The sequence below is a fragment of the Thunnus albacares genome, chromosome 22 (genome assembly GCF_914725855.1).
Source record: "Thunnus albacares chromosome 22, fThuAlb1.1, whole genome shotgun sequence".
In the NCBI taxonomy this organism is placed as follows: Eukaryota; Metazoa; Chordata; class Actinopteri; order Scombriformes; family Scombridae; genus Thunnus; species Thunnus albacares.
In genome coordinates this window covers 17,317,457-17,333,370 of record NC_058127.1, presented here as the reverse complement: position 1 = coordinate 17,333,370, position 15,914 = coordinate 17,317,457, and the positions used below count along the sequence as shown (strand labels likewise).

The window sequence follows — 15,914 nt, the reverse complement described above, 5'->3', positions numbered from 1 at the left end:
GACACAGTTATTTGTGACTTAAAAAGAATGTGAGAGGAGGGTAAAGTGGGGGGACAATGGCCCCTTGGCCCCCTTACACCCAGCACCAGTGGCCAGTTCAATTATTCCGCAGTACTATCATGCTCAGATTTCTATTTCTGCACACATTTCTAATCAGGAAAGATAGGGAACTAAGCAATCATTTTTGAATTAGTGCATGGCAGCAGCAGCCATTAAAATCACACTGTTATTAGTCATTATACAGTAGTTAGACTTTGCAGTTTCACTGTTAAACATAATCATGTCCTAGTTTCATTATCCATAGGAAGTATTTATTATGAAACAATTCTGCAGTGTGTTCTTATCAGTGATTGCAACTTAGTGAATTCATGTTATTGACGCGCTAATCTTATTCAAGGTCATGATCCACTATAAATAAAATCCATAAAAACGAACCTTGTAAACAACAGTGGACTCAGTTGACCTCTTATCTTGCTTTTGGTAGCACAGTAGTTCTCATACATATAGAAAATGATTTATCTCCCATACCATGTGGCCACCTCCTGATGAGAAATCACATTTTACCATGGAGGGGGTTATATCCTTGGCCTGTTTACTCCAGCTGCCTGTGGGGCAGAGGGTAAATTGAGGGTAATTATTATTAGGGTAAGGAAATGTTGACAGCTTTACATAGACGAGCCTGCCTCACTCGCAAAATGACACATAGGGACACACAGTGGCACAGTAACTCACACCTGTTTATATGGGAGGCACTCCAGCATGGATTGAAGTCTCTAGAGTGATTTCACTTTGTTTGAGGGATCTGTCTTCCTGATACATCTGTTCTTTCTCCTCTCTGGACTGTAATGCTGTGGACGATGTATCCTTTCATTATGCGCGTGGCCTCATTATCCATTTATGTGGCTAATACTGTTATCCCTTGTGGCTTGGCATGCACATGAAAAAATAATTGCTTATAAGTAATTCTGATATGACCATGTTACATGCTACAACAATGCTCTGCCAGTGTTGCCCCTCCCACATACCCCCATCCCCATCTGATTGTCCTATTCCTTACAAATGCTTGTGTGGACCAAAAACCTCTATCATTCACCACTGAAAGCTATGCTGATATGGTTTAAGAGTGTACTGTCTAACTACAGTGGTGTCAAGAGAGCTAACAGACCTCACTGGCTGGCATGCTTTCAAAACCAATAGAAGCATTAAAACGCAAAGCTAATCAAGTCTTTGTCTTTTTGTTGAGTGGTCTTGTAGACAATGGCATAAATCCAGACACATTTATGTGTTTGAGCCAGCTTTAGACCTGACAGGGAAAAAAAAAAGAAGTTGTTGCTATGGGATGGGACAATGTGAGCTATTCTGTCCGGCCTTTTGAGCAATAATCAAAGTCTTAAAGGGTCTGCACATGTGATCTCTCCACGTTGTAACCTACTCGGGTTGCAGTTGAAAGCATGCTTTGTCGGCTCGCATCTTAGCACTTCTCCTTGAACCTTGTGCTATAAGAAGTTCATATAGCAGTCATAAGGATGTCATGACAGACGCAGTTATCGAATGACCTCCACCTTGTAGTACACCAACAAGTATGTTACCTACATACAAAGAACACCAATAACCTAAATAAGCTACAAATACAGTGTTTCTGGGATCACACATGTTGGATTTTTGTACATTTACATCAGTATCATGTTGGGTTAAAGACATTAGAGAGGCACATGTAGTATGTCTTTACTGTGATATACCTCTGCCTAATTTTCTAGTGTATATTAGGATGACTGATATCCTGAAATAAGAATGGATACCTCAGAGATGATTATCTGCAGTACTGTAGATAGAACATTAACAGATTTTTTTGCCGTTATCAGGCTGGAGCAAGATTAAATCATGTCATCTTCCAGTTCCATATGTATCTTATGCTGCTCCGGACTACATCCTGGCTGTTGTCAAATAGTGCTTTGGCTGCTGGAGGATTTTTTCACATTTCTGGCCCATTACGCTCGGCTGGGCCTTGATGAAGCCAAAAGTACCTGCTTTAATTGCTGTGTTTTATAGACTGTACACAAGGCTACCCTCGCTAAATACAGCATGCTTAGATTAATGGGAGCGTTCAGCGTTAGTGCATTTTTAATGAGGACTGGAGGCTGCCAGACTACTTTTCTATATGATGAGGCACAGTTTCCCCTTCGTTTGTGACACTGGCACGATATGTTGTGGCGCCCCAGTGCCCGCCAGCTGGTATCCAGTGTGAAGCCAGGAGAATGCTGGTGTGCCTAGTAAAGTACATCCCACCCACCTATGACAAGCAAACAAACAAGACTCTGTGTTTGGTGATTTTTTTTTTTTTTTTTTTTTTTTAGGCAAGCAGAGCAGGTTGAAATGCAATGTCTGTGTGTGATGTAAGTACCCACATTCACAGACACACCCACCCACACAAACATACACACATACAGAAAGAGCACTACGCACATGGATGGTTTGGTATTTTTCTGTGTTCACACACAAGAGTGCACCTGTTGTCGCTGCAAACACACACACTTTTGCGCATGCAAACACACACATATGCAGAGCTTATCAAAGAAAAACAAGAGTTTACAGCCTGATATGTTACAGGATACAGGGTGCGACCCTGATTTACATTTGCATGTGGAGTGCAATGGAGTACAGAGAGTAGAAACGGCAGTCAGCAGAGAAGATAACCCCAAACATTCACTCTAAATTTATGCCAGGATCCTATTCCCTCTCACTGAATTAATGCTTTAATCTCTCCCTCTTTGTTGCATGTGTACTTGGGCTCAGTGTGTGTGTATTTTTGTGTGTGTGTTGGGAGGCTGGGGGTGGGGGATTATATTTCTCAGCAGCTACTGTTTTAGTAGTTCTTTTGGAATGAAAGAATTTACCAGAGAAGTCCGAAGCCTGAGAAATTGCACCTTTTGCCATTTTAGTCTTTCCTCTATTCAAAGTCACACCAATGGTCCCCATCAGTTCTGCTGTCTTTGCATTTCTCCTCCACAAAGAAATAGCTAGTATTCTTTAATGGAAGATTACCTTCAAATGCAAGCTTAAAAGATTATGCGCTTTCATATATGTCTTTGAGGTCCATTATTCGATGTCATTTCTTGAACATTCAGTCCTCTCCCTCTCTCCTCCATCTCTCCTTCTCTTTTGGTTGTTCACTCATTTATCTGTGTATCTTTAATTCACTGCTTTATCTGTTCAAATAATACTCAACTTCACCTTGCTCTTATTGTGCAGCGAAACTTCCTTCTTTTATTGCCAGACGCCTACGTCGAATCTGTGACTTAACGTACTGCATCTTTGATCCTGCGGCTCACTCTGCATGCAGTACCACCAACATGTCCGCTGACAGACCATATCCATAATTTATTCCATTCTAAAATGAAAAATCAAATGTATGCCGGGGAATATTCATTTTTTCCCACCGCCGTCGAGCCACCTGACTCTTCGCTTTATGAATTATTTTGACTATTGGTAATGATGTCCTGTGTTGGTAGGCCATTACAGGATAGGAACTTAATTTGCCCATTGTTAATTAATTGCTTCATTCTTAGCGGGAGTAATAAAAATGCTATTAAGTAAAATACCTCTATCATTAACCTAACTTTGTTAATATGGGTATCAGTGGGGCTCAATAAACAAAAGCTGTAGTGCCTACCGCCACACAGGGGTAATTAAAAATGCACTGTCATTAATTATATTGTATGGAAGATTGTCCAATGAGTTGGAGTCTTGTTGACTATTCCCCTTCCAAGCAAGAGCTCCATCAGGCGCTCGGTGAGAACAGTCAGTTTTCATAACGTTCGGACTTCCTGCTGCTTATCTGCAGTGTAACATATACACCACATATACCCTGTAGTTGCTCAAAATTAATTACTTTTCTAGCTGATTTTTTTTTTTTTTACTGCAATAATGAATTAGCTTTTGTAACTATACAACTCATAGTTGGACAGATCTTAAACGATCCAATGCTTTACTGATGAGTCATAATTCTAAGTACCAGTCAGCTCAATTTCTAACAGATGAAAGGCGGGAATTATGCAAACAGCTATAAAATGTGTTTGGTCAAGAAACCATAAAGCAATTGCCAGGTTAAATATCTGCTATCTCAGCTTGTATAAACAGACATGTTTGCACCATAGATAAAACCTGGCGATAACAGAAACACCTTTTGGAACTTAGTGGAAGTTTTTTGTGGATCAGGTACTTTTCCTTTGAGGCATGACACACACACACACACACACACACACACACACACACACACACACACACACACACACTACCTTAGACAAGATTCTACTAGAAGTAAACCAGCTCTAGTTTTATTACTCCACTTATCGGAGAAAATACTACAGCGGTGAAAAGTCCACAGGTAGGAGAGTGCGTTGAAGTTAATTATGTGTTTAGTGTATAATGACTAATAACAATCAGTACCTATGATTCTGGGAAGTAACACGAAAGGATGATTCATGTCAACTTCACATATGCTCGTTCCAAGGCCTTATAGCACTACAAACAAATGACTTCCTCTAACTATCTGCAAACATACCACAAAGAGTAAACCTATTGCGGGAACAACTCCTTTGTTGCATCAGTGTATTGTGAAGAGGGTGAGCAATGCTGTCAGTGAAGATATTAGCTTTAGAGATATTCTCATTTGTTTGTTCACGAGACAGCTATGACAGCAATCACTCGCACCAGGAACAGGCCCTCAGATTAACATTGCCAGCTTTATGTATCTAAGCGCTCGTTGTTTTTTTTCCCCCCCTCTCTTCATCCCCACTATCTCCTCCATCCCTTTTTTTTCCTACTTTCTCTTTTTCTTCCCCGTCTTCATCTTGTCACATTTCTGAAAAACTGGCAGCACAGGCGTGAAATTGATGTGATGAAAAACAACTGGGATATCTCTATGAGCCATTTGCTTTGCCGTTATGGCCACCCTCTCTCTACTCAGCGTGGCTCTAGGATTTCTGTTGCGATTGGGGGAATACTGCAAATTAGCCAGCAGCTATCTGAGGTTACCAGCCAAGTGCATCGCTGACCTCACTCCCTGCCAAGCTCACCCCTCCTGGAACCAGCTCCACGCCCAAATTCGACCCAACTTTGTTTCAGTGATGCTGGGCTTCCTTTGGTTTGTTTGATATGTTTTAAAAGTCTCTCAGAAACATGTATAACTCTTAATATTCATTTATTTTGGCACACCTTTAATAATCCTGAAGCAATTGAATTTATAGAGAAGAGGCCGTGCAGGTTTGGCATACCTAATGTTGCTTCTTAAGAGAATGTAATTGAAAATTACATTTACACTGACAAATGGCTGCGGATACTGTATCTAAGTACCTATGAAATAATAAATAGGTATGGGTCTACGCTATGTTTCATAAGAGCTTAGATAGAGCATCATTCTAAAGCCTGGCAGTGAATTTCTTTTTATTACTGACTTCCCTAACAACCAAGGAAATATAAGGAGCAAGGGCAAATAAGAAAACTCTCCCCTCAGTTATGTTCATCCTAACATCTCCCACATGAGCCATGAAATCAGGCTCTGACTTATCCCGGAGCTTCACGTTTACAAGGAGAGATAAGGGCAGTTCAGACCTATTGTTGCAGCCGGCGTGACCCTAAACATGAAAGGGCATCTTGGCCATCTCCCATTGTGTGCAGGCTACAGTATAAATTGAGCTGCATAAACCCTTCCTTTGTGTGAAGTGAAAAGAGAGGGGCCTCTTAATTAAGCAAGCGAGAATGTAAGTGACTTCCTACGTGCATAAATGAATACTCAAGAAAGTAACTGTGTCATCCTGGATGTGGATAAATGAATAAGTTGCTGAATGCAAGCGGCAGTAAGTGGGTTAGCATGTAAATAAATGAATAAGTTAGCAAATTAGTGTTTAAGTGTGTTAGCATGTAAATAAATGAATAAGCAAGTGAATTACAATGTGAGGGAGATTGCAGGGTGAATAAAGACGTTAAGAAAGCGAAAGTGTCAGCAGTGCAAAGAAAGTTATCTCTCTGCTAAAAGCCTTTGAGGACACAGTTGTTCAAGCGCTGTTTGTTGCGGGGCGGCAAACGAGTACATCTGGCTCGCGCATGTCATATTTCCTCATGTACAGATGACATGCCAATTACTCCTTAATTACACGCGTCATCTGGACCAAAGTGCCCAATGCCAGCGCTGATTAATCCTGTTTATTGTGGCGGCGATGACAGTCCCAGTGGACACAGAGCACCACGAAACGCACAACAAGGGATTATTGGAGGGACTTGGAGAAGGCTGAAGGTACGGGTTAGCCAGGGCAAGGGTTGACTGATTGAATGACTGCCTGACAGTTAATCTTGCTCTTGATTTCTACTACCAACGATCAGATGATAACATGAAAATAAGTGATGGAAATCACTTTATTTCCAGACAGTGGAAATGGCTTTGGGCATAACAGCATTTGTCTGGAAAAAACAGAAAAAGCTTTGGTTGCCAAAAACACTGAGGTTGCCTACTCGCAAGGAAAAGCCAACACTATTGCTCAGCACAATCTGCAATATGCTTACACCCACTTTCATTTTGATGGACGGCTGCCAAGTCATTTAAATATCATGTCCAGTTAAAATCATGATTTTACACACATCAAAACCAATTACTTTCTGTCATCTTTGAATCCGCATCTCATTATTTCTTCCAATTTAATATTGCTAACAAGGGAGAGGGTGCATTTGCAACACAATTTTATTTCCAAAACACGGGAGTCATGAGGGGGCAATGAGGTCATGTTGGCAATGGAAGGAACAGTGTATGTGTGTGTGTGTGTGTGAAAACCTAGACCTTCCTGTAAATGAATACATAGCACATGTGAGTCAGATACCCATCGTAAGCAGGAAGATCTCAGACCGTGACCGGAATATGCGGGGGAGGGGAAGGTGGTAACCATTAGATTAACACTGAGATAGTGGACGTGGTAGGACCGGCATTGGGAGGCCAGCGGGGACCAGGGTCAGTCCCAGCAAAGGTGACAGTAAGGTGGTTTATCTTCAGATGAGTGATGGAACGGCTAGGTGGTTGCTAGCCTCCCCTCGGGGTGACCCTTTTTAAAGTCCACACTTCCTGTCCCCATTCACTCGTTCTTGTACTTAGCTTCCATCTTCCTTCCCCTCCTTCCATATCTGCCTCTAATTCATGCCCCGTCTTTGTCCAACTCTTTCTATCACTCACAGCGGCTCGCTCCCTCTTGCTTTTGTTACTCCCTCTCACACTCTCTTTCAGCATTAGCTCCGTCTCCATCCATCTGCTCCTTTTGTCTCTTTGCTCTTTTTCACTAGGATGCCTTGGCAAAAATGGGTATTGACTGTGCCTTCTCTTTCCTCTCATGCCTGCTCCGCTTTCCCTTTTTTTCCCCATCACCGTGTACTCCAGCAGTACATGCTCCTTTTAGGAGGTGATGTGAAGAGTAGTAGAAATGCACCCTGTAAGGGGAAAAAAGGTGATGATACAATCAGTTTTATTGTGCCGTAAGGATTTTTTCAGGCTTGTGGTTATACATCCCGTATGCAGGCTGTATGAAAGAATTGCAATTCGCATGCATTTTTTTTTCTCTCTCTCATTCTCCTTTTCCTTCTTTTCATTGCTCAAAATAATTAGGCTGCAGTCTGGACTCAGGGGTGTAACGTTTCTGCTCACGTTTCCATGATACAAGAGTAAAAGGAAGAAAAAAAAAAAAAAACTGGTTGTGCTGCTCCAGAAATTTCTACCTGTGTGTCACCAACCACCCCCACCCCTTCCCTCTCCTCTGATGCTGTTTTAACATGGAGTTCCACAAGGCACAATTCACTTCAGCTGACCTAATTCTTCCCTGGTGCTCTTCCAGTGCTAAGAGTACATAAGGACTGTGCTGTCAAGGTATTCAGCCCTGCCTCTCTATTATTTTAGAAATCAAGCAACATCTGTTGTGCTTTGGGCCTCCTCGTGACTCACAGGAGGTTTTTGCAGTTTGCAGAAAGATGCACCTAAATTTGCCTGTAGCCAGTGATGAGACCTCAATAATGTGTTTTTCACATTCCAGAGTTCATTTTGATTCCGTCTAGATTCCTACTTAGATTAAACTGCTGTAAACATCATTGCTTTTACAGGCCATGGCTTTTGACTCAGTAAGTTTAAAGTTTGCTATAAAACTTTAAAAAGTGCCTTACTGGATATTGAGCATGACAACAAGCGCTATTTTCATGTGCCCTTCCAGTAGAAAGAGATTTAACTGCATCTCCTCCACACAAGCGCATCTCATTTCCTCTAGTTACATCGCCGGGCATGTGGCATCTGTTGGAATTTTACAGCAATTTCAAAGTTTGGGTTTGTAGTATTTTCAGCACAGGAGTATGCAAGTCTTGTTTATGTGTGTGTGTGTGTATGTGTGTGTGTGCAACCCAAAGCCTCATGGTCCATAAATTTTAATATTCCTTGTGAGTGCTATACACAAGCAAAACACAAAGTGCCTCACAAGTCCCTGCCTTGAGCGCTAGTTTAGCACAGTTCTCCACCAAGACGCATTACACACGCATCTTGCATGACTCGCTGGTGATTTTAAACAAGCCCAATAACAGCCCTACAACACAGGGCTCCTACGGGAGACCCCGACTCGCATCACCATGTGACCGTGATATTATTCGTCTGTAGTGGGGGGGGGGGAGGCAAGGCTGCCGCTTTTCCCCAGCTCCTCCAAAACAGAGCTGGAGTAGGGAGGGAAGGGTGGAACCGTCCTGTGTTGCGCCCCAGGCTCCTTTTTGTGTTTACCAGCCCCTGCATGGGACTGATGCTATTTTCAATTCCAAGGCTCAGCCATGGCTAACTGGCCCTAGCCTCTTCATGCCATTTGCCTTAATAATGTGGGCCGGACTCTCTGCGGGGAAAGTAGCCACCATCCTGAGAGTGGCTAAATGACACAGTGGAGTTCATTGATGGAAAGGATTACACGCTTGCACGCAGGGCGGCAAGGCGACGGGTTCTCTGAAGGGCACTACAAAGAGAGGCGATGTAAAATCTTCACAGGGGGAGAATATACTAGCTCACTGTATGTCAAAGGGTGAGCGCCGGCATAATTTTTGGCGTCACACTGTTTACCTTGTTGCCTATAATGTACAAGTTAGGAACCTATGGCTGCAATGTAAATGTATGGACCTTGCAAGAGATCTTTCTGTGGTACTGAAAAGAAATCCTACAGTATTTGAGTAAAAAAAATGTATCAGACTGCAAATTAAATAAAACATCTTAATGTTAACCACTTTAATTATCTATTAATTGATTAAAGGGTCATTTTAAAGCAGTCTTGTGTGATAATTTGACACCACATTAGAACCACAAATTTGATTGGTGTATCCATTTACATTTCCTCTAGACAGTTTTATATGGTATTCCATCCACCCCATGTTATTGTAGAGCATTTCAGTATTGTGAAATGTGACCATAATAAGGAAAAAACAAGACTTATCAAGAGGAAAAACGACCCAATCACCAAAGATCTGAAAGCACATCAAATGACAGGCAGGAGAAAGAAGCATAAGCTGTCTCGTAACAGTCCTGAACAGTACATGAATAGATGTAGCACTCTGTTTTACCTCCGCCCTCAATTAATTCATATAAATCCAGCCACCATGTATTAAAATGGCCAGATGCTAGGATAGATTCTGTTGGGAGCAATGACATGCAACAAAGTGATATGAATCATCCCCGCACACTGTGCAGCAGCCCACTCTCAGAGGGCCGGTGACACAATTTATGGAAAAAGGAAAACAAGACACAGCCACTTAAGTATGGATGGACTGTCAAAAAAAACAGTGTCAAAAAAAAAAAGACTCTTAAAGTATTAGAATTAAACCTGTGACCATTTCCACCACAAGACAAAGTCAGCTCTTTAACAGAAATCATAATATCAAATTCAATCTAAGACCAGAAATGCAAATAAGAGACTCTGCACCATGAGTCAGGCCATGTTGAATATTCAAACAAAGATAATTATCTGTGGATTAGCCCCATTTTGGCTTTGAGAGTGTTCCACTTGTCATCTGACTCTTGGGAGAAATTGTTTAATCATTAAGACCTTTTGCTTTCTGAGAACTGCCAGCAGCACAACCCCGCACAAGCAAGTCCAGTTGTAGTTTTTTTCTGCACGTACCGGGCATGTTCTTCACTGTGTTCATAAAAAGTGACCACATGTATTCTTTTATTGTTGTGAGCCGTTTAGCAATTAACCAACAGTCATTTTCAAATAAATCAGATTTAATGGATCCATTTAGAAGTATATTTGTCTGCAAGGTTATGCTCCGCAAGTCGCAATATTCAAAGCCTCAGAGAGCTTTGGAGAAGTCAGCTCCATCATATGACAACATGCTATGCATCAAATGGGTGTGAACAACTTTTCACACTCCGTCCTATAGATTCACTCCCCTTGAGACGTGGTATCTATAAGAGTGGCTAAATGCAAGGACAGTGTGAAAGCAAGACCCGAGGCCATTGTTGGGAGCAGAGTGATCGAATACGCAGTGATGTTGGCCCCCGTGGCTGCCAGCGTTCTGGCCCAAATATCTCCTCTTGATGTTGGCAACTAAACATTACCTATTTCTCATTCTGCACCAGTCTGTGACAATCTCCCCATACTTACCCGTTCATTATCAGCTCTGTGCAACTGAAACAAAAAGCTGTGGCATTTCAAAGATTACCTGTACTTCAGTAGGGCTGTAGAACCCCCTTTTTTTTTTTTTTTCCTTTTGAAATGATTCCTATATCTACAAATCTCTACCACTGCATACCCAGCAGCCTCTAGCTAGAGTGTGTTTGCAGAAAAAGAATCAAAGGCCATTCAAGAAAGGAAATCATAACATTATATCTATATTTAGCTTCCGTTGTCTTAATTGCCATGAAGAGTACAATCAGATAAGCCTTTTGACTGTGACTCACATGCCGCTTCAGGAGAGAGAGAAATATCATTTACCAGCATATATCCCCTGCCAAGATTTTTTTTTCTTTCTTTTTCTTTTTATGGGGAACAAGTCTGTGTTCATTAAGGTGCAATTACTCAAGTTGTGAGGAATCTATCTGACCAGAAGCTACTACCAACACTTTTTTCATCACAGGAAGACTTAAATCCCTGTTGTCTGAGGGCTTTATCTATGCCGCAGCCACAAAGCCAGCTACCATCGAGCTCCATGTCACTCCCATGTCGCCCCTATACTACGGTCTGTGTGGTACTGGTCCATCTGGGCTCTGTGAGGTCACTGCACACGCCACCTGCTCCGATCGGGTTTCGCCGTGGCTTCTGGGTAGCATCTCTGGGCACGCATGGAGAGGCAGATGTATAGATTTAGTGGTACAAATGCCCTCAGATACCCATAAGCATAGCACACACACACATACACACACACACACACTCTTAATGTCTTACTGCACTCACAGGGCATGCACTGGCATGCTCACACACACAATCTGTACAATTTACATTTTCAGCCCCAGAACCTTTTCACAGGTTTCTGTGCAATTTTGTGTTTAATGAGACTTTACTGTACATGGTTCACTAATTTAGGGAGACAGTTGCTCTTTGCGTTCTCAGGTGGACTTAATAGGCTTACAAGACTAAAAATTGGATTGGGGTTAGCATATTCCATGGAGTGAGCTTCTTATTACAGAAATGTATAGTCAGAAGTTAACTTAGTTGTTCCCTGAAAATAATGTCTTAACAGAAAAAATAACTGTTGATACTGTTTAAGTGTTTTTTTTTAAATTAAAATCTCATGCAACAGAGTTGGTTTGGAATACTTTAACTTGCTAAGAAAATCCCAATTGCTCATGATAATGTGCTTACAGAGAGATGTTTCTATTTCATTGAGACAATAGCAGTGAGGACTGAAAGACAATTCTTCAGCCAACAGAAAAACCACTTTGTTTGAAATGTCCACAAAGCTTTTGTTTTTATTTTACTGAGGTAGTGTTGCCTATACACGTCCTGTTGATACTGTATACACGGTTGATACTGCCACCTGTCCTTTTATCGCCTCTGAATGGACAAAGAAAGACTGAGTTACCGTCATTGATACTCTGTACGCGGAACATGTGCGTTTTAAGTCACAGTCTTAAGAGTAAACAATAAAAAGCATTTGTCTTTTGCGAGTAATTTTAAAAAACATTAGTTTAAAAGACATAAAAAAGACATCCTGTTCCTGTAGTGCGAGGAAAAACCTGTGATCACACAGCTGAAACGTAAAGAAATGCTAGACGTCAAAACGTTACTGGTGCACTTTATATTTAAGATGTTGACGCTGGCATTAAGTGTCTTTATCCGTGACTATTCTAATATAATTTTCAACAGTATGATCGGTTTTCTGCAGGCAGTGATTTGGCTGTCTTGTGGTTATTGCGCATTCTTGCAGAGGAATCCTGAAAGGTGCACTGAACAGCTTTGTGACAGCTTTTTTCTGTCTTTTTTGGGGGGCGCTAGAAAATATCAGCGGCGTCAGTTCACTAACTCAAAGTCCATTTCTCCTCCAGAAAAATCTTAACCGAGGGCATGATTGATGATAGGTGAATTATTAGAGGGAGATCGCCGATAAGAACATTGATCCTGAATGCTTCATATCGCTTTCTAGCAATTTCCCTTCAAATTTTTTTTTACCAGTTTGAGGATTAAAAACTACAATACCATATTTGCACTCATTTATCTGAGTTTAGCGATCCAAACGGCGTTTAAGCTGCAAAAAATGTCCAAACAACTTTTATTTGTCCATTAAACATTTTGCAATAGATTATGAGCTTGAGTTGAAAATGTCATCTAAAAAAAAAGATATTAGCTGCCAGTTTTAGCAATTAGACTTCATTCTAAAGTAGATCCGCCTGTTTTTCTTTTCAAATTGCAGAAACGAGTGCGTTACCCCGCAAGCAGAGTGCCTTTCTTATTTTTTTGAGGCATATACAATATATCTATGAGAGATACAACATGATATGGTTTTTTAAGATGGACATTTTTTGCAGTGCACGGAGAGGATTTTACTATGTGCGCAGCCAGACCCCGCCTGCTCACTGCGCGTCACTGGCGAGTAGTGTGGACGCGGAGTCACTCCCCTGCCTACTTTTAATAGCTTTGTCATGTGATGGAAAGCAGTTGTAAGACAGGTGCCCTCGGTTCATTCTCGGCGAGGGGCAGCATTTGCCTGTGTGAGAGCGAGTGGGAAGCGCGTGTGGATTTCTTTTTTACTTGATTTCTTTCCTTTTTTTTTCTTTTTTTTTTCTTTTTTTCTTTTTCGGACCGTCATTCAGTGGCTGGATGGCGTGGGACAGGTGTAACCAGGACTCGGTGTGGAGAGAATTAGAGGTGAGCGCATCTAAACATCCGACTTCTTTCATCTTTCTAGCCTTGTGGACTGTCTTTTTTCCACTGGAACGATGGACAACAATGACTATCCGAGACAGCGATTTGCTCATAAGTCTCTTCTCCTCTGCTGGTGCTGGCCGTGGCATTCCGGTGTAGTGCGCGTCTGGACACAGTTGAGGATGCGGGGGATATACAACACGGGGACATATGACAAGTGGAGGGAATGTGCGGATTCTCCCTTTTCACCTCAGTTAAAGATGTAGTTGTTGTAATGCGTGCACAGGCGGGACCATTGCTTTCCTCATAGGATCTCTGTTCAGTCGGAGCGAGTGCTTGCAAGCTGGCGGATATCTTTCCAGCCGCGGACTGTACGCGCTCCGGTGCCGAGAGGGTTTTCATGCCAAAATGACTGAAATGTCTCAAAGTCAGGTATTTGGCCGCGCATGAAATCCACTGACGATAACAATCCTTTTGATGTGCTCTGTCGGGATAGCGCGTGTTATTTCTAAAAGCAAGAGCAAAGGTTGTCCACACTGAGGGATCGCTATTTGGCATTGCGCAGGAGCATCATAATACTAACGGTACCGGGCACGTTTATGTGCCAACGTCGCGGCTGGAGGAGCGTGTCACTGGCTGGAGAGCAATATAGCATCCAGTCAGAGAGATCATTTTATGTGTGCGTGCATTTTATATTACCGTCTGCATGTTTTAATCTGTTTTTTTATCTTAGCAATTAGTTCCCGTTCGCTCCCGTCGCCTTTTTAATCTACCTTACCTTTATCTAACGTTGCAATTAAAGTGCATACAGATGATAACGCACATCAAAAGGATACTTATTCGTCCCCTCTTTCCTAATAGTTGTTCACCGAGTCCGTCCAGCTTGTTGTGGACGTTTAGATCTACCTGGCTATACTTAGGTACTTGTCTGCATACAGGAGCTCAGTGATGCTTCGCAGAGGTCTTCCCAGTACCAACATGATGTGACTGCAGTCTGGCTGCATATTTGTGGTTATCTGAGCTGCGTGATGAGGATGTGATAGAAAAGAAAAATGCATTAATTTAAAAAAAAAAAAAAAAAAAAAAAGTAAGGATCTGTTATTTGCGACTGATTATAGGGGTTGCTTTGATTCAGATGCACTCGTTTGCACTTTAATCGCCGAGGCAGACACATACCCTGTCACTTTAGCCAGGTAGGATTATCCTAAAGCGTTTAGTTATGTCAGTCAGACAAATGTGCGCATTTTTCCTTGAAGATCCTGTTATTCTGTGAAAATGTTGATATGCACCGAGACTTAATGACATTCAATAAATCCTTGCTTTTACAATGAGGGAATTGCCAACTAGGATCACGGTCCTTCCACTAATAATCTTCCTCTAGCAGGTGCGTAAATCACTGGAGCGCTGTGGTGCGCCCTGATTGTCTGTCTGGCGGCGCTATTTCATTAGTTCACCAAGAAGTCCATAAGATAATTGGGCATAGGACATCCAGCCTCTGAATATCCTAACATCGTTGTTACCGTTTTTGCCATGCCGTGCCTTGTCAGACTGGATCATCTCAGGGGAAGCCTAAGACGCAGTGAATCTGTCCCCTTCGCTTTTCCGTTTGCAACATAACGGATTTGTCTCATCATAGTCGAAGCCATGTGTATTTGTGTTGGTGCGATTCCGAGGACAGATGAACTGTGACACCAGTGTCTAGGCGGTTTTTCCTACTTGGCACAGCATCCGTCTCTCAGCTTAGCTGAACCCGACTCTCATCCCTCCTCTGTCTGGGGGCCAAATATCCCCTGGCTTCGCCCGAGGATGTCTATTTTATATCTATCTTAAGGCCATCGTGCAGCGCTCATACATCTTGTGACGTGTTGTCAACAAAATTAGAAAGTGTGTCCTATTAGACAGCGGCCAGAAATCTGTGTTCTCAGGCTTGGATTTGCATGTGCACAGTCACAGGGTGTAAACACACCTCCACTGTGGTGTGTTTTTGCCTTTTAATGATTGCTGACTGTAGAGCTCAAAGTTTGCTCACCTTTCGGGGGGAACACAGTGACAGATCTGACTGACTGTTGCTCATTTTAGCTGTTGGTTTCCTGCCTGGGGGGGTTACATGCTGAAACGAGCAAATTATACATAATTATGGTGGACAAAAATACTTAATAATGTGCAAAATCAAGGCATATGGTTACTACATAATGGTAAATATCTGTCATCTCCGGTTTTAGTTACAGTGACCCTGCAAAATCAGGGGGGGGGGGTACACGCTGGCTAGATTACAGAAAAGTGGCTGGTGAATAACAAAATGTCAACAGGCAGTATTTAGTAGCACAGAGGCCAGCACCAATTGCAGTGCTAGGGGGAGGACATGGTGTACAGCAGGCTGGACAGAAACAGAGTGGAAACAGGTTGCAGGTCTGCACGTTGCTGTGCAAAACGAGCTGAGCTGCAGCCAGTAAGAAAACTCATCTGATAGTAAGAGGAGTTCAAAAGCAAGCAAAGTCATGAGAGCACATGAGAGCAGCAGACTTAACTATTTTTTTTATTTTATACAAATGTTCGGATTTCCTT

The 15,914-nt window shown here is 42.2% G+C and overlaps 1 protein-coding gene across 11 annotated transcripts in view; it reads left to right on the top strand.

The window, feature by feature from the left end:
• ppargc1a (peroxisome proliferator-activated receptor gamma, coactivator 1 alpha) overlaps positions 1-15,914 on the top strand; it is a 277,988-nt gene that overhangs the window by 219,760 nt on the left and 42,314 nt on the right. For 4 of the 11 annotated variants that reach the window (XM_044340592.1, XM_044340584.1, XM_044340591.1 and 1 more), the window contains exon 1: positions 15,697-15,798. The exons of 1 other annotated variant lie outside the window; for it this stretch is intronic. In XM_044340592.1, the coding sequence (XP_044196527.1) occupies positions 15,712-15,798 (87 nt within the window). In that variant the 5' untranslated portion in view covers positions 15,697-15,711. 6 more of the 11 variants (XM_044340594.1, XM_044340593.1, XM_044340588.1 and 3 more) reach the window with 5 other exon arrangements.